Source organism: Solea solea, chromosome 14 (assembly GCF_958295425.1).
Source record: "Solea solea chromosome 14, fSolSol10.1, whole genome shotgun sequence".
In the NCBI taxonomy this organism is placed as follows: Eukaryota; Metazoa; Chordata; class Actinopteri; order Pleuronectiformes; family Soleidae; genus Solea; species Solea solea.
This window is the reverse complement of record NC_081147.1, coordinates 13371399-13396884: the sequence shown is the minus strand read 5'-3', so window position 1 is coordinate 13396884 and position 25486 is coordinate 13371399. Positions and strand designations below refer to the sequence as shown.

The 25486-nt window shown below is 42.3% G+C and overlaps 1 protein-coding gene across 3 annotated transcripts in view; it reads left to right on the top strand.

Annotated features, from left to right (window-relative positions):
• Positions 1–24165, top strand: part of gria3b (glutamate receptor, ionotropic, AMPA 3b) — an 80180-nt gene extending 56015 nt beyond the window's left edge. Inside the window, exons 9-16 of one of the 3 annotated variants that reach the window (XM_058650449.1) lie at positions 1516–1620; positions 3534–3740; positions 5966–6339; positions 7471–7669; positions 15584–15831; positions 19250–19364; positions 20822–21069; positions 22304–24165. In XM_058650449.1, coding sequence (XP_058506432.1) covers positions 1516–1620; positions 3534–3740; positions 5966–6339; positions 7471–7669; positions 15584–15831; positions 19250–19364; positions 20822–21067 — 1494 coding nt within the window. In that variant the 3' untranslated portion in view covers positions 21068–21069; positions 22304–24165. Of the gene's footprint in view, positions 1–1515; positions 1621–3533; positions 3741–5965; positions 6340–7470; positions 7670–15583; positions 15832–16618; positions 16734–19249; positions 19379–20821; positions 21070–22303 lie in introns of those variants that run through there. The other 2 variants (XM_058650448.1, XM_058650450.1) reach the window with 2 other exon arrangements.
• The last annotated feature ends 1321 nt before the right edge of the window (positions 24166–25486 follow it).

Below are 25486 nucleotides of genomic sequence, written 5' to 3'. Positions count from 1 at the left end.
CTGGCAGTAATTACCATTCAAATAACCAATCACTGCAGAGGGATCCAAGGATTCCTCTGGCTTCTCTTCAAAATGGTAATTCCCAGCAGTATAGTCACATTATAACCACGACCAAATGATGATCTCTGGTTTTATTTCACAACCTAGCCAGGTCTGAAAAAGACAGCTGTGAATTTCGTGTCAGCGGGGTAAGAGTGGGCTCAGTCTGATATGACATGTGATTATGCCGCCTGCCTCCCAGGCCTCTAAAGCCTACACTTCAATTAGCATCACACAGCCCTCACAGCCATGCCCACACAGCCAAACAGAAGGAGAGAACAGGGGGGAGGGATGTGGTGAGTGGGAGAAAGGAGGTCAGTAGGGAGAGAGTGAGGGAAGATGAGACAAGCCGGGCAGCAGTTTGTCAGGACCTGGAGCCCCCGGTCACCCCAGTGACAGTTAGAGGATGAAGGATCTTAGCTCTGACTGTCACCCGTGATGTATGGGGCTGATCACTGTCCCAGCTGTTCAGAGTGAGATCGGGACTTTGCCTCTGGAGCAGCACTCCATGACACAGCTTCCCACAGCCTCTCTCCCACATGCAGCGGTTCTCAAATATCGCTGTCGGTCAAGAGCTGGAAATAAAAGAAAGAAAAAAGACCTTTCTCGAGTGTTGCAAGTGCTCTAAATACATCCATAACTGTAACCACAGCGTGGAACTAAAGTTTAGGGGAGTTTGCTGCTTTCTAGCGCCGCCACTCGGTGTGTGAAATCTCTGCTCTGCTGTACACCTGTCTGGCTACAGCCGTTTTAAGATCTGAGACCCCCAAAAAAAATGCAGACCAGATGTGAAGTGGAAAATCATCGCCAGCAACAGTTAAACTTTTGGCAGCCACATATGCAACACGTTTCATCACGAGCCAGAGCAGCTATTATTTCAAATGGGCAAACAAACACTTGACATTGGTTTGACTTGAGCATCTGTACAGCAGAATACAGAGTCACTGCACTGGCAGGACTGTGCAAGAAACTGCATGAGCTACTCTGCTAAATTATTAATCATGTATGCAAGAACATAGACCTGAATATCAATTATTTACCGTAAAAACCTGTGAAGCTGAAGTTGGGAGGGGTTGGAGTTGTCTGCTGTATGTTGCTGCACTTTTGTACCTGCATTTTTGGCTATTTAAGCAAATTCTGATAAAAAAAAAACCCCATACCCTATTTTTTATTATGTCTTTGATCGTGGCACCAATTGGTGATGAATGTATAACGATGGTGTAAACTCTGTACGCCATGTTGACTTTATTGAGCCGCTTATGTCGTTTTAGTATTCTCTGCATTTGCTGCTGCTTTGCTCGAACTTGAGGGCAGAGGCAGCAGAAAGCGAGCAAAACGCTGTGTTTTCTTAATGAAGCGAGCATCACGGCAGGCAGCTCCCCGTAACGCTTCGATGTGCCGCCGCTATACGCTCATTAAAGTCAGTGTCGTCCGTCGGGTTTGAATGCACCACTAACAGCTGTTTTCTCTTTGCAGATCGGGTACTGGAACGAGTACACGCGATTTGTAAATATTATGGACCCGCAGGTCTCCAACGACTCCTCAGTGGAAAACCGAACGATTGTGGTCACTACTATTATGGTACACTTTCCATGCAGTTTTAAATGTTTCACGTATTCTGCCACTCAAGGTCATGGTGTTGATTCCGATGAGTGATACATTCTGTCCTGGGCGGGTAGAACCACATCTTTTTTGTGTTGCTTTCCATCCACTCACTACACGTTGAAACAGTCGATCCAAGTGCGGGGGGAGTGTTTCAACTGTATCCGTGTGGGTGTCAAAGCATTTTGATTTCCCATACTTCAGTGGCCTGTCGTAGCAGTGACATCACAATAATGGTATACTGTATATGATAGTGGTTGACTCCATCAATTACAAAACGCATACAAACGCATACGTAAGTAGACCTGTCTGTCCTCATCAAGTAAATGTTCAATGACACTTGGGATAGACTGGCCGAAAGAATGACTAGACGGTGAACCTGCAATGGTTTTTCAAGCCGGGCAAAGCAAAAATGAACAATATTGGAGTAGGAATAAGAAGGTCTGGTGTTTCCCCTTCTTATCACCTCTCCAATCTATTTTGCATTGCTCCTTCATGTGTTCTGTGTTGAAGTATAACTTCCAGTCAGCGCCGCTGAACAGGAATCATTTTCTGGGCATTACCCCCAGACCAAAGTATAATGTAACAACACATATTTTTTAGATTCATTTACTTTTAAGTGTGTGGACTCAAGTAAATGTCTCAGGTTTATTGGTTTGCCACCACTGCAAGTGTATTTACTGACTCTATAATGACATCATAATTACTTGGTGCAGCACCTCATTTAAAAATGATAAGAAAAGTGTTCAGAACCCGATAAGGACGTTGTGGCGTTCATCCATAGATAGGGAGTCACACAATAGAGAGTGGAAACATTTAACATTTCTAAATGAGGAACACAGTAAGGCGGTTAACACATGTTAACTCGCGGGAAACCGGGAATTGGAGGCAAGGTGAGGGGATACATTCAGCACAGAACAAACAAACCATTGTGCTCCTACTTGCACTGTAACTGCGTGTGGCTGTAATGACAATGCGTGCTCTCCCGAGCAGCCCTATTGTTTGACTATGATGATGTGCTCAGAAAGAGAAAAGATGAGCTGCACCAGCTTTTTGAAAAGGAGAGGAAACCTAGCACGCTCCTGCTCTCCTAATGTAATTATTTTTTTATTTAGTGGGTATTTTGTGCATTTTTCTGAATAGCAAATAATGGCTAATTTTGTTTTGTCTTGTTTTATTTACATATTTGTATTATTTATTTTTTTTGGAATGAAGCAGTCTTTAAGTGCGCACTGGTGCAATGTGCTTGAATATGTTGAGATACAATGGGCACTTTCTGATCCCTCTCCTGTCACTGGCATTTACTTATGAAACCCATCCCCATTCCCATCCCCACCCACCTCTGAGCTGACCCACACCTCGTCTGCCAATGACTCCCAGCCCTGCAAAAACTCATTCCGGCCTCTTGTTTTGTCCTGTTGAAATGAAAAAAAAAAACGTTGCTCTCCCTTGCTTTAACCTTCCTGTATTACGCCACTAATGTTGAGCCCCTGGGCTCACAACGGGTTGGGTGCATTGGGCTTGGTGTCTGCCGGCTGCCATGGCTTAATAACAGCAGGGTGACAACAACGTGATCATGCTGCTGTTATAAGAGCATATTTGTGCATTCGCGGGGCATCATCTCTGTAAGCATGACTGCATGGATGTGTTTTTAGCAGCTTATAATATTGAATCTCTGTGTTAGCGTGTATGTGTGTGTGTGTGTGAGACTGTGTGTGGTTGTGGCTGTGTGAGGCTGCAGTGCGAGTGCAATAGTGTGAGTGTGTGTGTGTGTGTGTGTGTGTGTGTTGGTGCAAGCGCGCATGGGTACATGTGAGTGCATGTATGCATATTTCTGTGAATGTGGGCCAGGGCATGGGAGGTAATAAACCAGCGTGTGTTTAAATCAACAGGAAGCTCCTTATGTGATGTACAAGAAAAATTATATGCATCTGGAGGGGAATGACAGATATGAAGGCTACTGCGTCGATTTAGCATCTGAGATTGCCAAACATGTTGGAATTAAGTACAAACTGTCTATAGTAATGGATGGGAAGTACGGAGCCCGAGACCCCGAGACCAAGACGTGGAACGGGATGGTGGGTGAACTGGTCTATGGGGTGAGTACTGGGAGCCTTGGTTTCACTGATTACATGACAGTTTGCAAGGAACTTCAACATGAGAGGAGATCTCATTTTTCTGTCTTAAGGTTATCACCAACCCGTTGTGAACTCATAAGCCTAGTTCAAAGTCTGATGCTGTTCCAGGAAGCTCAGCTGTGAGTGAATTTGTGAACTGCAGCCTCAAGCATTGGGGAGTTGGTGATCATCTTGAGACGGAGAAAATGAAATCATTTCTCAGTGCTGTTCATTGCAATTAATCCCTCTCACTTAGCCTAGAAAGTGCTCTGTCTTTCTCTCTCCTACAGTCGAAGCAGAGGTAGGTACATGAAAACAATGAGTCCATATGGCAAACACACTGTAATCACTTTGATGAATGAAAGATTGTATGCCTTTGAAGTGATTGTGTAATTATGTTCAATGTTTGATGTGTATGATGAATCTACCACATTGTAAATTCCCAGCTGAGAAAGTCTGCTTTAGAATCAACAGCAAAATGATGGTTTGTGGTTTGATACAACAAGACCCATATGTGTAGTGCTCCATTAGGGTTGAACCTCTCACATTAGCAAAGGGTCACGCCATGTTTTACATCTGACAGAGCTCTCACACAACACCTTAACCATTACAAAATTACCCTACCCCCGCCTCCCCAGCCCTTTCTCGCTTTTCTCCGAGGCCACAATAGTTGAGCTGGGGCCAAATTCAAAATGCATGAGGGGTTAGACTTCCTCATCTGTTCAATTTCCCAACTATCACACTGAGAGATTGCCTGGTTTGATGTGCTATAGCCACCAAATTATCTTTCAAATGGGAAAAGTCCACTCCCTGCCGAAGGAGGGTGAACAAATATCTCACTCACGTCCCTGTCAAGTCTTTCCAGGCCTGTAATTTTACAGCAGGTGGTCCGGGACTAATAGTTTTGTACATTGTGACCTTTTGACCAGTAAATTAATTTGATTTTAGTTGTCTTTTAAAGGTTAGGCCCGAGGCTGCTCTTTATTGCTTTGTTTCCCTCACCATTGATTGAGTGCTGCTTACGCCTGCACAAGGATTAAATGGTTATAGCCCTTCACAATGTTGTGTTGACAGCACAAAGAAAACAGTCGTGTTTATTGGGTCTATTTGTGTTGCTCCTAGTTTGACCTTGTAAGAAGCATTTTCTGCCTCGTGCAGCCTCAGTCCAGCGTTTTCTCAGTTTCGACATAAAAAGACGTTGTGGCACGACACAAAGAACTGTCCTTCGCAGAGTGGCTCCTTTGAAGAGAAGCACTTATTTAATTAATCACACACACTAGCTGCAGTAAGACTGTCTTATGTGATTAATTATTTTCTTTTCGCGTTTACAAAGAGAGCCATTGTGATTTCTAAAAAGGCAGCGCCACCTCGGTGGATGTGTTTTGATAGCATAATGTGATTGAAGGAGCAGAGTAAATGAGGGGGATAAAGAGAAACAGCTTGCTAAATAAAACAAATACAGCTAATGCCAGAACAAGCTGGGTTTGGGAAATCCAGCCTACTGCATTTCACACACACACACACACACACAGTCGAGCCTTTTTCATTTCTCTTCCTATTTTCAATGCCAGCAACCTCTTTATGTCAATCTTAAGTTCAAATAACATTAATAAATAGCTGTGTGATGTGACTTCACGGTTGAATCAAGCATTTCAATTATTCAGTTGCAGTTTCACTCCTAGCTTTAGTGTGGAATGAATTGTTTTAAGGAACTGTTCCACTGAAAAGTTTGAATAAGTCTCCCACTGTTTCTTCCTGAGTCCTGATTATGGAAGCATTTGGTCAAACGTGACTCAAACTCCCATCTGCCTTGGCGGATTTTTTTTTTCCCAAGCTGTCTCTCTCAAAGTCTCATAGGACTTTAGTGAGCTTTTCGTCCTTCTTGCCTCCCAAATTTGACACATTTCAGTGAAAAATATGCTTAAATTGACTTACTCTGAATCTCTAGTTGCCATCTTTGGGTGGAACGCTGTGCAAATGCCACTCTTGCTTTTTTTTTCCCTGTGTGTATGTGATATGTGTTGTCTTTTCAGGCTTCCTTCAAGTGTCACAGTCAGAGCCTTCTTAGGATAGTGTGAAAAATTGTGTGATAACAACATTGTTTTAAGCTTTCTCCACAGCTCCAGTCATTCACACATTCATTTGAAATGACCTATTTGTTTATACAGGCCATAACTAATGCTCACTATGCATGTCCCTGTTTCCAGAGAGCAGATATAGCTGTTGCGCCTCTCACCATTACTCTGGTTCGAGAGGAGGTGATAGACTTTTCCAAGCCGTTTATGAGCTTGGGCATCTCCATTATGATAAAGAAGCCCCAAAAGTCCAAGCCCGGTGTTTTCTCCTTCCTGGACCCGCTGGCCTATGAGATCTGGATGTGTATAGTGTTTGCCTATATTGGGGTGAGCGTGGTCCTGTTCCTGGTCAGTCGGTTCAGTCCTTATGAGTGGAACCTGGAGGAACAGGATGAGACCAAAGATCCCCAGACTCCCCCTGATCCTCCCAATGACTTTGGCATCTTCAATTCCCTCTGGTTCTCACTGGGCGCCTTCATGCAGCAGGGCTGTGACATCTCCCCCAGGTGAGTCAGCTCCAATAGACACCAGGAGGGGACGGCAATATCTCTGCAATGCAATATCTGAATACAACGGGACTAATGTGATTGTTGAGTGGCTAGTGAAACTACTGTTGAGTAGTTTCACTAGCCACAACATTGCCATCGCTCTTTAAATCCATATAAAATCATTCTGTGGAAAACTATTTTGGTTATTATAGTGCAACCATTTTGGTTTGACGACCTCTTTGTCGATTTTCAATGTTTTAATCCTGACAAAGGACTAGATGAACCAGTCAAGACGACGCAGCACCAATTGTTTAATCAAACAATTTCAGGGAGGAGATTCCAAGGATTTGGGATCTCAAAGAAACTTGCGTAATTTATTGTGACTTCAGAATATAAACAGACATGGAGGCGGACTGTCAGCGTCGTCAGTTAATAGCTGTTGTGTGCTGAGAAACACATGAAACTATGGGTTGAGAAGACGGAATCACAAATTATGGGGTTCTGCTCACGCCCCTGCTCGCTGTGCAGTCTTATATATCAAACATGTTAAATACGATTTGAAATCAGGAAGACTACGATGCGTCCAGTGACGTTAAAATCACATCGCTTAACTCCTCATACTACGGGCTAATTTGGCCAGATTATCTTTTCAAATCAAACTAAAATTGGAAGACACCCAAGATTGTCTTAAGGGCTATTTCAGGACAGAAATCTGGCCAATTATCCTCTAGTGTGGGGCAGGCTTTACCCGTCTCAGGTATAACTTCTGGGGCAAACCCCCCCCTATGAAACGTCAGCCAGTGTGTTGTCTTTTGTCTTTTCATGTTATTGTGTGTATCTGACAAAATTGTCTCTTCAATCCTGTCTTCGGGCTATGAAATGATCTTTAACCCCAGTTGTTCAACAGACATTTAATGCCTTGGATTGCACAACATTTTAAACAACTGGTGCCTTGGGGTTGCTGCGGTGTTTTAGAGTTGCTGACACAGTCCGGGCTTGTTGTAACGATTTTACCAGGGAATTCTGATGACTAATGCATTTCGGTACATTAGACACTCCTGGTTAGATCTTAGCGGTTTCATGGGCACCACTGTGCGTCACTGTGTGTAATTACATTCTGTGTCTCCCCCCCCCCTCCCCCTTGCTTAGGTCTCTGTCAGGCCGTATCGTCGGTGGTGTGTGGTGGTTCTTCACCCTCATCATCATCTCCTCCTACACAGCCAACCTGGCTGCCTTCTTGACAGTGGAGAGGATGGTCTCTCCCATAGAAAGTGCCGAAGATCTGGCCAAGCAGACAGAAATAGCATATGGCACTCTGGACTCAGGTTCCACAAAAGAGTTTTTTAGGGTGAGTTGTGCCTGTATACTATTACTCTCTCACTCACACACACACACACACACACACACATGCAGACAACACCAGACTAATCAGGTGCTTTTAGATCACAATGGCAAATAATGTGAAGGAACATTTTGCACTTAGACATAAGAACTACTTTGTTTAACATGCTCGATAAACCCATCCCTGCATTTTAGCCCTGCTGACCTACACCGGATTGCTCCAAATGAGGCACGTTGACAGAGAAGCAGTTCTTGAACTCTTGTGACACTGAATGTGAAATTGATGCGGCGGCTCTACAGTGTGCAACCTTGAGGCACCAAGGGCTGTCAGCAGAAAGTGTGATAACAACGTGGAAGACTCAGAGGTGATAAAAACAAAGGGCTAATCAAAGCAAATACATCAGGCTCAAACTCAGAGGGGTCAGCTCACGGAATATAATTAGCTCGCCAGCCATAGCTGACAAATTGGACCTGATGAAGAAGAGCCCTGTAGGTCAAACAGAGCAGTCTGGAATAAGCAAAAATATTTCCATCAACATGAGGGACGAGCTGGGAATGAAGTCATAAATTAACTCAAATCTGAAGAGAAAGTATATTAGGGCTGTGAAAGGCAACCACATGCAGGAATTCAGCAGCACTGCATGTTAAACGTGAGTCAGCCGCTCTGCTGTGAAATTCCTAGTTGTCTTAACGTGTGGCCCGGCTACTTTGGAGGTCCAGTCGTTTAAAAAAAAAAAAAAAAAGAAATAAAAAAATAATTAATGAATCTGCACTCTGCCTGTGATGACGAAAAGGCAATATGACAGTCTTTTATCTTACACCCCCCCATTACTCATCAGCAGGAGAGGAACAATTCATATGTTTCACAGCTGCAGCCTCTTGGCAACAAGAGCAATTCATTTGTATTACCCCTGGGTTGATTTGCTCAGAACAACAACAACATGCAAAATCAAATCCATGGTTTTTTTTTTCGAGAGAAAAAGCGAAAAAGATAGCATCTTTATATTAAAAACCACAAAAACCTTGGGTTTAAAGTTGTTAACTGCTGAGAGGCTCGTATATCATGGTCAACATGGCACATGACATGTATGACAGCAACACTTGACACTCGCACAGAGCCTCAGAAGGCGTGCCATCACTCTCCCTTTCATCACAGATGCGACGCAGCTCCATAAACAGTATTTGTCTTCAGACAGCATTGATGCAGATTACAGATTAGGACTATGACTATGAAGCCGTGCAGCGCCTGCTAGTAGAACAATCATAGAGGTAGTCATGAAGTCACAGTTGTCCCCTGTATTCTTGATAACAAGTGTTCCACTTCCATCCTTTTGCAAGTCTTCAAATAGAAAATGACACGCGTGAACTGCTATTCCAAGGAACTTTTAATTAAAGCTGTAGACGGCTGACAAGGAGAAAAAAAAAAAACACACACTGATTAATAAGAGTCTAAGTTCATCTCAGATCTGTTTTTCAGGAAATACATTCAGGCTTAATTAGACCCGTGTGGCATCAGCCAGCTGGAAATTTTTAAATCAACTCCAATGTTTCAAACAAGACATATGTCATCATCTCTGACACCTGTGGTGTTACATTTTTCATGATTTCACCTGGTTTATCCTCCAAAGTTACTTGAAGAGGAGAACGTGCTCAGTCGTGACCCTTTTCCCGAGCACGGCTGTAGTGGTATGAAAATACCATTATGTGAATATACACAATAATTAGCTGCAAAACCATCAACATTTCACTGTTTCACAGAATCTGATAAATGATCTCAGCGTCTTCTGTTATTTAAGAAATGCCTCAGAGGTTGTTTTTTTTTCTGGGAGAGAAGCTGGCAGTTTGAACATATGGCTTATTACCTGACAGTTACAGCTTTTTGCATCACCGTGTGTCTTAATTGTGGGATGGGAATGAAGAGGAGCTGTGGAGGAAATTCCAAAGACAGTGGTGTTAGTGTTGATTGGCCATGAGAGCCCCAATTCTGCTGCTCGTAACCAACCAGGACAGCTGGCCTGGGAGCCTGTTGACGGGCTCAGCGGCAGCCTGTGAATTCGCTGTAGGCTCTTGGCAGCGTGGCTCTACCTGCTCTTGGCTCCTCTCCCCCAGACGCTCCTGCTTGTTTGGGCGTCCTCTCCTCTGTCTGCAGCCTGTGTGTTGCTTTTACCTTGAGACAATGTGAGATCGCGTCAAGCTTTGTGTTGCCCTTCCTCAACACGGCAGCTGCCGTGCACCGCTGCACCTCTGAGCTTAATTGCGTGATTTTAATACCTGCTCTGGGTCTTTTCATGCAGGCAGTTGAACATTTGGGCTCGGGATGATTAGAAAATGATGAGCTGTACCAGCAAGGCCATGTTTGTTGCCATGATGGGATTGTATTCAATCAAAAGGCTTGGCACGGTTACATTTTGAAATCGAAGGAGAAGCCGGATCACAGCAATGGTTAAGGTGATAAAATGGGCTGATGTGGCTGTTTAATTATGTGTAAAGACTGGGGTGAGACCATCAAAGACAGCCACACTGCTGTCCCTTTATGCACCTCATTTAACAGCGTAACAATGCAAGAATGATAATTGCACAGAGTAATGACATACCACGGATCTGTGTTCCGTACCCCTCAAAAGATTAGACATTCGTCAGAGCCTCGCAGCAAACGTGCATCTTGCTGATCTGCAGGTGTGGCGGTAACAACAGCTCGAGTGCAGTCACCGGCGCATTTTACTATGCGTCGAAATCAATTTCACGTCTCAGCTCTTGCAGCACTATAGCCTCTGCTTGGTCCAACACTATGTTTAATAAGCAGCTTTTCTGTGGAGAGCAGACCTGCATTTATCCAGGGTGGCTTGAAGAGGAGCCAGCACAGATATTTATTTAAAAAAAAAAAAAAAAAATCCTTAGTTTGCCCTGCAATTATACACAGCACAATGTAACATAACTTCCTGAGCTCTTGTCATTTTGTGTTTTACCGTAGTGCTGAGTGAGGGGGAGGCTCCTCTGTAGATTAGAGCCTGTTTGCATAAAAGAGAAAGCTGACACAAGCGATGATAGACTCGTGCGAGATAGAAGTAACCTCTGAGGGAAAGCACTGTCCTCAGAGAGCCTTATCGAACTTTAGATGTGTGGCACAGCAGGCGCAAGACGAGCTATTGGAGTCCAGCAACAAGCAAAGATGAGCAATTGGTATTCAGGGCGCCGTGTGTGGCACTTCAATGACAAAGTGCAACCACAGAGCCTCAACTTTCATTTCACCGGCACTTGAGATACAGGTCGTCCCGGCAAACTGGATATTGGAGGAAAGTGGTGATGTCCACAAACGGAATAGAGGGGAAGTAAAGTTGAAGGAAATGTAGTGGTGCGTGTTTTGAGATGGCATTTAGATATACAAGCGGGCGGGGGGGGGAGGTGGAGCGTGTGTGTGAGGGAGGCCATAATGAAAGCAGCCTGAGATACTGAGCGACGAATAAACAACAGACTGTGGTTCGAAGGGCAGCGGGCAGAGGTCTGGAAACGCTGCGTAACTCCAAATCAATACATATTAAGTGGTTATTTAGAACAAACAGGGCAATTTCCTTGACTTTGGACTTTAATCACTTGTCCCCTGTAAGACATTTTAATGACGTTGTTGATTTCTGGAAAAACGAAGTGTTCAAACAATAGATTTAGTAAAATACTTAAAAGCAAATCCGTCTCTCTCCCTTAATGATTTTAGTCTGACTTTCATCTTTTGACTGCACACATTAGATAGTGTGAGGTTGGCCTTGTAGAGGAACGCTGGGGCCGCACAGTGAAGTGTGGGCCGACAAAACATTCAACCTATTGACAACAGGTCAAAGTAGATAAATAGATTAGATAAACCGATAAATAATAGGATTGACTGTAAATGATGCAAATATCCAAGCAAGTTGAAATGTTTTATACAAATTGGATCATCACAGAAGTGTGTCTCGCAGTACAAATACAGTAAATAAAAATAAGACCGCAGTGCTGTTCCTCTGCTGCTGTGGGTTTAGGTAAAAGAGATTTCAAGGCGCTTCATCATTCTTGTTTAAATAAAACTTATAGCAGACTACTATATTTGGTCTGTTGGTTGGGATTTATTAAGGGAAACTGGCACGGCACTATCCTAAAGAGGGATAGTGATTATATAGGACAGAGGATATTGTCGATGGAGCTGCCGGATAGGAGGAAAAGGTTCATGGATGTTTTGAAGGAGGACATGAGGACAGTTGGTGTAACCGAAGAGGACACACGGGAGGCGGGAAAAGATGGAGGCAGATGATCCGCTGTGGCGACCCCTAAAGGCCAAAAGAAGATGAAGAAGTGATAAGGCCTCCGTTCTCTTCATACCTCATCCTAGGTCACCAGGCTGGAATGAGGCACCTAAGTTTGTGTCCATGCCATTTAGAAGACAGCAGGGAACTCACAACTTCAGACAGATTTGTGGGAGGAACACCTACACAGAAGATGTAACTGTGTCACAGTAACTGTGTAGGAGGGGGTGGCTGAGATCATATATACAGCAACACTATGGTTGTTTAGTATAGTGTGAAAACACTTGGAGAAGGAGGGTTATGCTGTTTGCAACACATAACAAGTCGTGTTATATTTTATACAACAGCTATAAAATCCTTGTTAACCGTCTGGAAGATCATTTAGAATGCATTGGTATGTTGTAACAGGGCAGTTATAGTGTGGTGTAAAGTAGAGCCCCGTGTACAGCGCTGTATCCAGGGCAGATTGTAATTGCTCAGCAAGTTATCTTTTCATTGATGATGGACTTTTTGCAGCCATTATTCCCTAATTGGATTTTAAATGACGACTGCAGACCAGAACGTAAATTATTAGATTGTAATGGAGATGAGAGTAGGCTTTCAATACATTGTGGTGTGTGTGTGTGTGTGTGTGTGTGTGTGTGTGCGTGCACATTTATGGGCCAGCCAATCAATAGTAAATAATCAAACGTCCCTCCTCCCCTTCTGGGCTTTCATACTGCTTTATTGTCTCTCATGCTACATCCACACTACTTCTTTGTCTAGTGTTGACAGTATTATACACCCGTCATCCACACTGCCGGCCTTTTTAACGCCCCCTAAAATAGAGACATTGAAAAACAATGGCTCAGTTTTCATTTGAAAACTGCGGCGCTGCATTACCCACATTACCCTTTCTAACTGGCTCTTATTGGCCACAAATTGACTCTCGGCTGTCAACGAAAAGCTCAGAAAAACCTCCAGATTCATTTATACCCGGTTGGCAGTCTCATAACAGCAATCCCCCGTCCTTGCATTGCACCATTCTTGTTTCTTGTAAAGTAGTACTTTGTGAAATCAAGCAAAACACTGTAGTAGAGGAACAGGAATCTGTTTCCTGTTTGCGCTGGTCACAGGTAACAGACTGAACTCGCACTCTAATTGTTTGAAATCATTGTTTTGAAACGAAAACATAGAACATATGGCCCTGAGCATTGGTTACTTTAGTTGCAGTGGAATCAGCCTATTTCGGTGTCTGTTGCACTTTGTCCCTGCTCTGATATTGATCAATTGACTTCATAAGGCTTTGAGGCAGCACACTCTGTCATCAGTAATCAATGCACAGATCCATTCTTCTCTCCTCATTTGAGGCGCCATTCCCACTGCTGAGCCTCGGTCCTTTGGGGGAAATGTCCTCCAAACTAGTGTCCTTTCCACTTTGAACAAGATTTGCAAACAAAAACATCACATCTATATCCAACTGTTGCCACCACCGCCTACCACTCCTCTCCCTCCCCTGTTGTATTTGCATTAAAATAGAACCGCCATCGCCTTGAAATCCTTCTGAAGGAAACATTCATCATGCAGACTTTTTTTTTAAATGTGTGTCTTGTTGCCATCACATCTCATCCGCACGTCTGGTCTGACGCTCTATATGACAGATGTCTACAAACAGAATAGTGTATGATTACATGCCGGTGGAGCACTTAGGTTGGGTCAAGGTTAATGCTTTTGTTTATGAATAGAAACGCATTAGAGATGGATATGCTTTTACATACTCCTATTAAGGAAGCTTTTACCATTTCAGGGTAGTGATGAGTCTATTCACTGATAAATGTGTTTGGGCATTCTAAGCCCTGGAGAGTTTAAATATCCTCTATGTGCAATTTTAAATACAGCTTCAATCCAAGAGACTTTTCACATTTCTTTTTGTTTGCTGCTCAGATCCTATTTTCTATCGTCCCTAATACACTGCCCGGCCGACTTCCATTTTCATTATTTAATAACATGCAAATCATTTTTTGTGAAAACACAGTTAAATATTATTATGTTATGCATATAGCATTGACCTTCGACCTCAAAGCCTCAAAGAGCTGCTAGTATGAATGTTCTTGAATGTTGGCTCAAACGGGATCCGAACGTCCAACAATAACTTAAAGGGTCATTATGTCTGATTTGGTGGCATCTAGGGGTAAAGTTGAATATTGCAAGTGAATATATTTTTGCTTTACACTCACAGTCTAATTGTGTATGCAAGACTACAGTGACCTTCAGGTAAGAACATTAAAGCATAGAAGCCCACCCCAGAGTTTGATTTCTTCATTCTGGGCTAAACTGTACAAACACGGTACAAAATGACGTACTCCATGGAAGAGGATCCGCTCCCTGTGTGCTAAAAAGGTGATGATAACACATCCGTTCTTAATTTTCAGGTGATAAGACATTGTTGAACCACGGTTTTACATATTATGGGTTCTATTTCTGCTCATAGATGTGCTCTGAATTCTACACGTGCTGTTTTCTTGTTTTTCTGCACCATTGCTGCATGGCTTATGACTATGAGAGTTTTAAAAAAATTAGCCCCAGGGAAGCATCTCTGACAGATGTTGGTCTATGAACAGCTCATCCATATTCCATTAACAAACCCATTGACCAAAAGTGGACCTTTTGATTCAGCCACTTTTTGAAAAGCATCCAGCCACTTCATCAATTCTCTGGCCTTTACTGAAAGAGGGTATCTCTCTTTTTCTTTTTTCTTTTTTTTTTTATGTGAGATCCAGTCTTCAGTAAACACAGTGCCAATCAGGAACTGGCTCATCACTGTTTGGACCAGGATCTGTTCAAAGTCTGAAATGCCCATGCCAAAATAAATCCAGTGGCACTGAATAATTTACTTGAGGCTTATTATAGATAGGGCTCCAGTCCCAGAGGTTTATACAGGCTTGCTAAGCTTGACCCCAGGCGCTGAGAAAATGCTCATCTGTGTCACTTTGTGATGGGTTTCCTGTCTGAATAACACACTTTCTGCTTCACTTCTATTGCTTCTTCTGCACATCGACTCTGAGTCACAGTTGAGAGTTTGCATTAACGACAGCGTCGCTGAATGACTATCATTGTGTCGGAGTGCAATTGAATCTACGAGCCAAGGCTCTAATTCACTGAGACGTATTTTTAAACAAACTGATACAAACTTTTACCTGCAATTCTTTGTCACTAAAAAAAAAAAAAGATTGAACTTCTTTTTTTTGTTTGTTTAATCAAGCCCACAAATTTCAGTATTTCTGCTTAAACCCAATTTGCATGACACCGCTTGCTGTAAAGATGATGTATGATCATTAGTCACACTCAGTGGATTGGAGTTTCAAGCTGCAACATACTGTAGATCCAATATTCCGAGAGTACATAAATGTGGATGGAGAAAAAATGGATTTTGTAATTTCTTGCGCTTCTTGATCTTGCAAAAGTTCTCCTCCCTCGCTCTATTTTGTGGAAGTATTTAAAGATATCGCACCGCTGCTTTCCGCGATGTCTATAAATACTTCATGACGGCAATTTTAAGGGAGTGATCATTAAGCGCAAAAAATCCTACAAACTCCATTAGAACAAACTGTTAATGCTGGGTTTTTTTTTTTCCTAAACGACTTCTCTTCTCCTCTTCTTCCCCCGCACAGCGATCCAAAATAGCAGTGTATGAGAAGATGTGGTCATACATGAAATCCGCTGAGCCCTCAGTGTTTGTTAAGACCACGCCTGACGGCGTAGCCCGGGTACGAAAGTCTAAGGGCAAGTTCGCCTTTCTCCTCGAGTCCACCATGAACGAGTACATCGAGCAGCGGAAGCCGTGCGACACCATGAAAGTGGGCGGGAACCTCGACTCGAAAGGATACGGTGTGGCGACGCCCAAAGGCTCAGCATTAAGGTGGGTGGAATAATATAACAATATCCTCCATGTTGTTATAGTATTCCACCTACCCTGATGTCCCCCTGTTGTCATTCTCTTCTCTCCCTCCTCTTATATGTTTTTTCTATGAATGCAGGTAACAATACAATATAAAAGTGGATAAAAAAAGTTTTATAATGATAATGAATGTTTGTTTTTTAGATTTGTTTAGAGTTGCTATTTTACAATACTACAATCAAGGTCATATATTAAGGCTAAAGCTAACAGTCACGTCATATTTGTGTCTCTTTTACTGCTGCTTCTCTCTCTCTCTCTCTCTCTCTCTCCTTCAATCTTCCCTTCTGTCCCATGTGCTGTCCTACCTGACTGTTGTGTTGTCACTTTTAATTTAACAGTTCAATGCTTTTTCAATTTAGCCTTTAAAAGCTGCGCTGTCACTTGTGACGAATGTTAATTGCATGATGTTTGTTGTTGTTACTTCTCTTCTCAATGACAAGTGTCCCCATCCCGCACACGTCAGTTCTAAACAATGTAACCCTTCATGCCACCTTTTTCCAAGATTTAACACTGTCTTTACCTGATATGAGCCTCTCTTATCTCTCCATATGCCTTAAATTCTTGAACAATTTGTCCTTTCCCAGACCATTCTGATTAGCCGATAGTATGTGCATAAGCCCCTGCTTTGTCGGCGGTAGTCTCGCTACCGCTGCCTATCGTTATGATGCTTCGTACGTAATTATTACTTTGCATTAGATTTCTCACGGACCTGTGCATTTTCTTACAAGTTATGTTTTATCGTTTCAAGAAATGCTGTTAACCTGGCAGTTTTAAAACTGAATGAGCAAGGCCTCTTGGACAAATTGAAAAACAAATGGTGGTACGACAAGGGAGAGTGCGGCAGCGGGGGAGGTGACTCCAAGGTCAGCCTCGATGTCACAACAATCGGGTACAATAGTGCAGAGTAATCGGCAAGGCTGTTACAACCATCCAACCATAACCAAACCAACTGCCCAACAACCTGCTGCTGCCCTAAAGCAGATAACCAAATTAACTGAGAGTCTGACCAGTGGGTTTAACAGCTCAGATCAAATGAAGGAGCTCTTGCTTAACCAACAGAAAAATATCATTTGCCTCTGGTGACACCGCTGTGTTCACAGACGTAAAGTAGACCAAGTGCTCATAAGAATCCATAGGTGTCTTCTGATTGAAAATGGAGCCTGACTGCCTTACAGCTTGGAAAGGGTGAGCTTGTTTCATCCATCCTTACAAACCTGTAGGGCAGATCGCCCACTCTCAGTGGTTAGGACTTTTGTCTTTGTACAGTAGTCGTAGACCGTTATCTCTCATTCAAATTCAAGTTAGTTCGCCCGACAGGAGAGCAAGGGGAACAGCGGCATCTTGAGGGGACTAAGCATTGCAGTCAAACGTGAGAATTCTAATTGAACTAAAGATTTATGATTCACTGTGAATAATTTTCTCGGATGAAGCGTCCGTGGTTTTATTCCACCACGTGTGTCTCCTGCACCTCAACTCATCACCTACACTGCGATGACCCCTCCGACCATCAGATCTTCCTTTCTGCTTGTGTGGTTAGTTAATGAATGATTTTTCTATTATGGGAGCTAATGGTGCCGAGTGAGAAACACCCACTCACTCACAACAATTTAGTGTAATGTCAGTCTGGTTATTTGCCATGAAGCATTGTATTGTTTACAGTTCAGGTCAATTTAATGACAAATGGCCCACGTGTGATGCTATAGGTCAGATTACTGGCTGGATTACACGCCAGCTTAAAGGTCCTGTGGGTGGCACATTGTATAATTACAACCTCCGTGTCATTTGTCATGGATTTGTCATGGACTGGGCTTTAAAGATAAGTTAACCTGCTATGGCATCACCATAAAAAGGCTACATGAGACACAGGTCAAATAATGCACCGTTAAATGCCTGTGGTTAATTTCTGTCATCTTTTACAATGTTCGCACTGCTAACATTGCAAGCTCAAGAGTCCCATTTTAAAAGTATCTGTCTCTTGAGCTCTGAGTGATCTTTTACCACGCACAGGTATACACAGAACTCTCTCTGCCTTGTTGTAGTTCTCCACGAATGAGTGGAAAGGCCTGATCGTGTGGAATAAAGCAGCACTGGAGCGCTTTTGTTCCCTAACGGTGCATCTTTTGGCGCATCAGGAGCCGCACACCAGGAGCGGCACACAGCCATGTGCACGGTGTCTTTCTCACCCACTCGCACACAGTTAACATAGCTCTCGCTTGCCCCCAGGCGCGGCAAGAGTGTAGCCTAGATTGAGTTTCAGACACAGAGCATGTTACTGGGTAATTGCATTGTTAATCAATGTCTCTCTGAGCCAAGACAATGGTCTGGTCTTCACAGTCCTTTTCTCCAGATTGGCTATGAGGGATATACAGTGGTGTAATCTTCTCTCAGTGCATTATGCATTGCATGGATCCCCTTGGGGGACATTGTTCCCATAGAGAAGACAGGTCACTCATTTATCGATGCACTATTTCTCTTTGCCTCCAATTTGCTTTCCTCTCTTTACAGAGAGATTGACCTGAAATGCAAATGATGTTATGACTACAAAGTGTGATCTTCATGGCTTTATGATAGTTTTCAGACGTAATGCAGATACACTAGAGCGTTATGATCATTTATGGTGGCGTGCAGTATTTGGGGGGGCTATGATAAAACTCTTAGCGATATCAAACAGCAAGAAACAGCTGTGTCAGGCATTAGAGAAAGCTGCCACGGGCAAATATGAGTGGAATTATTTCACTGATAAATCTGAGCTTAGTCTTGCAGCTCTGAGCGTTTTGATTGGGACACACTCGCCTGACACTAATCTGGCGTAATTTGGAGATAAAGTTTCCGTCGCAAAATGTCAGAATAGGTAAGAATTTATTAAGCTTTCACTTTCGGTCATGTGTGAAACGGGTGATAAAGCCTCCAAATGTGTTGGTGTGATTGCAGTGACAGACGAATTAGCCACTGTAGGGTTATGCTGATATTGTGGAAATGGAGATATAGTGTGTGTCAGTTCCTTTTTTTCTGTTTGTTAAGACAAAGATCCCGTTGGACTGAATTTGTTAAACACTGTTCAGAAAAAAAAAAAACCCCATGACTGATTTCCTGCTCCCAAACTAATGTCGCTTTTTGATATTCATGGACTTGCAGATTGTATGTTTCAGTACCTGCCCGTCACCCCGCTAACAGCGTCTGCCGATTACTCAAAGCGATATGGGCAGGCCCTGGCTTTAGACTAGGGGTTATGAAGGTAATAGGTAGAATGCCTGCTCTCTGTGATGTTGACATTGCCAGGAGCTCTGCTTTATCGCTTTGTTAAGTATGTAGTAGTTTAAAAGTTGAATAACATAAAATAACATAATATAATGTTATTTATGTTATTTCCCACGTGAAGAACTCCTGTAAACCTTGCAGTATTGAAACTCAGTGAACAAGGCATCTTAGACAAGCTGAAAAACAAATGGTGGTACGATAAGGGTGAATGTGGAACCAAGGACTCTGGAAGTAAGGTCAGTCGCTGCAGGTCTTTTGTACTGATTCCAAATTGCATTTTGACGTACTGTTCATATGCAAGACAAAACGTCTCTAGTATACATTTTGTTTATTTGCTACACATAATTTCTTTTCTCTTTTTTTGTATTCTAATTTTTGCGTGCCACCAACTGTAACACAGTTTTGTACGTGGCACTGACACACGGCACTGTTTCCCCAAATTCATTTTTTTTTCTTTTATGCCATAGGAATGACACATTTTTGAGAAGTGATAATAAAAAAAAAATACAGTAATGATAATGCTAAAGGGGAAGTGCCTTTCAGATACATGATTTCAAGTGAATCACAGCAGTTAATAGTTGTTGATAAATGCTATTTTTGCTCATTTTCACTCTTGACATTCATGATACTCTGACCATTATGCTGCTGTTTCTATTAACCAAACTGTTAATGAAAATTTGATTTATTTGCGTTGTTACTAGTTTGCACTGAGATGTGTCTATTAGATTCTTTAGCCTCCCGTGGTGTGACGAACAACCGGAGCCTTTTATTGGGATGAGTCAGTCAAATTCAACCTCTCTAAGTGGCAAGAGCACCGTAGGGTGTCCTCCACATCTCGTGGCTGTTCAGAGTTGAAGTTGGAAGTCTCTGTTTGCACATCATAAGAAGTTGAGGAATGTAATAAACCCACTATTTAACCCTCTGAGATACTTTCAAAGGTCACAGATCACATGTTAGGGTTTACCGGGCAGCTTTATGACATCTCCTTGCTCATAGGGTTAAACTGCAAATAGTAAAACTCCAATGAACAAATTTTTAATGAATACGTTTGGGAAGTAAGCAGCAGCAAAATGGTTTGATCCTCAGTGATCCTTTAATGGAGCTATCATTCATCTATTATGAATTTGACTGTACTGTATGACAATGTTGCCATGAGAGTTATACGTACATGTCTCCAAGATGATATTTAAAAAAAAAAAAAAAAATAATAATAAAATAAAATAAAAAGATAGGGATTTTCAGAGCTGTTGACCTATGCGATACTGACCAGCTTCCTAACATGGTCAAGAAGAAGCCATTTTACAAACGTTTGGTGTAGCGTAGGGAAGCATAAGATCTACATTCACCAGCAGAGAGAGTTTTAAGAGTTGGCTTCTTTCTCCGTAATGGAGAATGGTTTGACTATGGCAGTCTGAAGTTCCTCATAACTTTGCGACAGCCATAGGAAAATCGTTTCAGTCCAAATTATAGCCTTAGCACCTGATTTCACCTTAAATGATATGTTGCTTGTAGCTGTTAGTAGATTATTTATGAACTAGCGTCAGTCAAATGTAGTGTAATGATTCATGAAAGCATTTTTTACTGTTGAAAGTCAGGCTATGTGAGGCTCAGTGTGAAGGATACAGGCTGCATTTTGTGATGTTGTCCTTGCTCCACTGCAAAACTCTTAACTTTGCCATTCACTTTCCCCCAGGACAAGACAAGTGCTCTCAGTCTAAGCAATGTGGCTGGTGTCTTCTATATTCTGGTCGGAGGGCTGGGGCTGGCCATGATGGTGGCTCTGATAGAGTTCTGTTATAAATCACGGCAAGAAACCAAACGGCTGAAATTGGCCAAGAATGCCCAGAATTTTAAGCCGGCTCCCCCGACCAACACCCAGAACTTTGCCACATACAGAGAAGGCTACAACGTGTACGGAACCGAGAGCGTTAAGATCTAGAGGTACGTCGCCGCCGCTCGCCGTCCAGAGAAATTGCAGGGGCGCCGCGAGAGATGAATCATTTAGCCTCCTGCCATATCAGTGATGGTGAATTATTCATTCGTATGTGTCGCTGTGCAGATGATGCTTGAAGAAATAGTTTGTGGCTGCTGTGTTGGACTCAACGTAACACACACACACACACCTGCCAGAATATACAGCTTAGTTTATAGTTGCTATGTATGTACTGTATAGTTGGGCTAAAATACATCATGGAAGAAGGTCTGAGATATACAGTCCCTATTAGATGTCAGCAGCCATCATACTATGGTGGAGGTGAACAGAATTCAGTAGCTCACGGCATAAAACATTTAAAGATGAACACCTGTACACTTTTTTATGTATTTACTTATTTGGCTGCAGTGAAATGAGCGTTAATGCAGAGCCTATAAGCTGCAGAGTTTAACACGGTGTATACACTGATAAATAAACTGCTGGCCTTGTGTTTGATTGGACTGACTGCACCTGTGTGCTCTTGCTAAGCACGAGGTTTGTCACAAGCATCCTAAAGTGCAGTTCCTGCATGTTTTGGGGGCAAAAAAAAACATGCAAAAATATTGTAATAGGATTCATTGTACGGACGGCAGATGCATATTTAGTTTCCCCTGACATTTGCAGGATTGACACTGTGAGCTTTTGGAAGTCTATCCAAGTGGCTTTTGTGCCTAATCCTAAACAAACAAGTTAAAGGTAAATATTATAATAAAGCTATGGGCATTGAACCCCAGTCTCTTGGATAATTATATTTTTGCCAGTCCGCCCACCACATCCTGATTCATGCATGTTCTTTGATGGTATTTATACAAAACCCAACAAAGTAGTTTTCCCAAACCTCAGCAAGTATTATTTTCGCCTTGACCCTAGCAATCACGAGTACAAACAAAAAAAAAGAAAAAAGAAATAATAGTCAAAAGAAAAGCTGAAAATGGGAAATTATAATAACACATGCAGATTAGCTGAGTTTAACTCTTAGGATGCTCTTCCTCAAATTCATTTTTAAGATCATTTCTTTCCTCCTGTGCATATCTGTAGGTTTTAAAAGTGTAGGCCTTCCACGTGGATCAAAGAAAGCCACCACGCGCGCCGCATGTTGTTTTAATGCATTTTTTGTGTCGCTGCTAAATTTCCCCCCGACATTCACACGGAACCTCACGTCTCTCCCCCCCGTGTTTGTTTCTGCTCCGTATGTTGACACAGGTTTAGGAAACACTTGCATTGCCCCTCACAACTGTGACTAAACATCTACAGTATCAAAGGACAGGATCACGAGGGATTGAGCTCCGGGGCCAAATTCCTTTCGTGTGGACATGGCACGATAATCTGCGATGACGACACGACTGGACTGGTCGCGCGAAGAGCCGATGCGGTTCCCTCCTCTCAGTGCCTTATGGAACTCCAAGTCCAACCAATGCAACTCATTCACACTGATACTGCTTTTTGCTTGAAACTCAAACAAAACAGAAGAATGGTGCAGTGATTTGAAACAAAAAAAAAAAGAAAAAGAATCTATATATAAAATACATTTGACATGAAACGGTGAATGAGAGAATTAAAGCCATCATTTGCAACCCTAAGCACATTTTGAAGTGCCACATAGATGACAAATCTTATATGACGAGTGTCTAATTGGTTTCCTGTAATCAATATGATCAGATTACACATCATCCTTCTGCTGCCAGATTTTCACTGGTCATATAGGTGTTCAGATAGGTTTATTAGATCGACTCAGTGCACTGTAAGACACTGGTAGACAATAGCTTTTATACTGCTGTAAACACTTGTGGTGACCTTGTACTTGTGTCAAGAGACAGACTGAACCTATTGGAGCGAAATTCAGCCATTCAGCCCAAAACGACGAAGAGTCTAAACTCTAAACTCTGGTGCTGCTGCCACTGTCTTCTGAACGTTCGACAGAGACTCGTGAAGATGAGAAGATGACCTGGTTTGGCTTTTGATGCACCGCAGAACCAGGTCATGATTTCGCACTTCCAATACTGCCATGAGTGTGTTTTGTATGACAAACGGTATATACAAACAAAAAATTGATTCACGCTTCATTAAAAGAAGAAGAAGAAGAAGAAAAACACAAAATCAGTTTGATTCATATAGTTTGTAAAATATCAAAGGAGCACTGACTCGCATCAGTATTTCCCTGAAGTCATTCAAGTCTTCTGTACATGACAGTAAAACCAAACAATAAAGGGGTAATTCAGCTGTAGATGAACTGCAATCCAATGAAAGGATAACAGTAATGGCTTTTGAACTGTAGTATTTTTGGATTACCGTAACATTTTATTTTTTATTTTTCCTTAACAATTGCACATGATGATACAATGAGCTGTGGTTTGCTTTTAATTTGACTTCCTTTATGAGCATTACAGTGTTTGGTGACTTCACTTAGTAAATGAAAAATGAAAAATATACGATTACAAGGGAAAACAGATTTGTACAAGTTTATACCAGGGAGACTCCTGACGCTTAGCACATTTCCCCCTATTGCTGTAATAATTTCTCTCAAAAAGACTGTGATTCCATGGGATTCAGGGCGTCACATGCGTGGCCACCTGAACCGATGGGCAGATAGTTTTATATATATATATATATATATGTATATATATATATAAAAAAAAAATATATGAGGTGAAAAATAAACTACTTGAGAACTGTGTACATTTAGATAAATGAGACTTATTTATATTCCACGATGAAAGATTGGTTCTCCTTTTTAAGAAACTGCATGTGAAAAATCAGTGATGCTTGACGAGCTCTGCTACTCACAAACCTCAACCTTAGGTTAACGTTAGAAACCCGTGGCCTGGTTATTCTTCGGTTAATCAGTTTCACCTCTTTTTTTCTTTTTGTACACCTCACCTTCTGCAAAAAAAAAACAACAAAAAAAAAGTATAATAATTAATAAATTCAACAAAAAAAAAAAAAAAGCCAGGCATAGTTGTGGGTACAAAAGAGCAAGCAATGCATGCATAATTTGCCGAACCTCGTTAATGAGGTGCTGTACAGAGAATTTTAATACATTTTGTAAATAAAATGTACAGAAAGGATCCCTGTGTCCGTGTTTGTGTCACTTTTCTTTTTTTGTTTTTGTGTGTTGAATAAAACCACTATGCTTATGTTTAACACACTACATGCGGCGGTATCAGCAGGCCCCCCTGCAGGCAAATACACAAACAGGGTTGAGGGTTTTTTTCTTGTAATAGTCTGATATTGAGCCATTAGTCAATGGAAGTATATGTGTGTGTTTTCGATCAATAGTAAGCACCATCTGCTTCACGCTTCTCGCTCTCCTGCTGTGCATCCACTGATTGAAGGCCTCATTGACAGCTTCATCTCACACGTGATCTCTCTCCCTCTGTCCCTGTTGCAAGATGCTTTGTGACATCACCGATAATGTACTATTATTATTATTATAACCACAAACTGCCTACACAGCAAACTGCACACATACGTATATGTGTGTGTGTGTGTGTGTTTCAGTGAGGGCATTTTCATCATTAACAAACAAGGCAAAGCTCCAGTTCATCACGTAAAGCCCTGCTTATTCCCACAGTGTAAATCCTCACAAATACACTAAGTCAGTCGAGTTCTTTACAGATAACCCAGACAATGTGTCATTCTGCCGCTCCCCGGGTCTGCATTGTGCAGTAAAAATGAATTCCTCCTTCCAGAAATCCAGCCTGCCACAGCACAAATAACAAATCCAACCACCATGGCAAAAGACCAGTCATTTTTCTTTTTTTTCTTTCTTTCATTTCTGGATGCAGACACTATGATTCAGGAGTTATTTACTGCCCCAGTCCTGTGGAACCGCCTCTTGTCTGTATGAAATGCTACTGTACGATTCAAACAACCCATTTCTGACAAAGCATGAAAGGATATTGCTTTTTTGTTCTTCCTTTGCTTCACTGCCTGTCCTCTCCTTTTGTGATTCTTTTTTTATCTCAGTTTTTTTTTTTTCTCTTCCTCCCCTCGACCTGGACTGCTTTCAAACGGGGGCGGGGGAGGAGGGGGGTGTGGGGGGAGATGAAGTGCTAGGAAGATGTGGGATGAGACTGTTGCTGCACTGCAGCACATGATGCTCTTGAGAGTATTGTCTGGAATTAGTTTACTCACCTATTAAAGAGGGTGACACAATTCCACCGTCTTTCCTGCAAGAACGGGAACACAAACAAAGAGGCAACAAGCAAGTGGGTTGAGGCCTTTCGTTTTAGAAAATCACACGGGGAACAGATCTGCCTAAGCAGGAGAGCACATTTCATTTCACTAAGAGAGAAAAAAAAAACGAATCATCTCCCACTGTGTCATCACACACTTCTCGCATGTTGAATGTGAATGTGTGACTGTGGGTCTATGGGACAGTGGCTG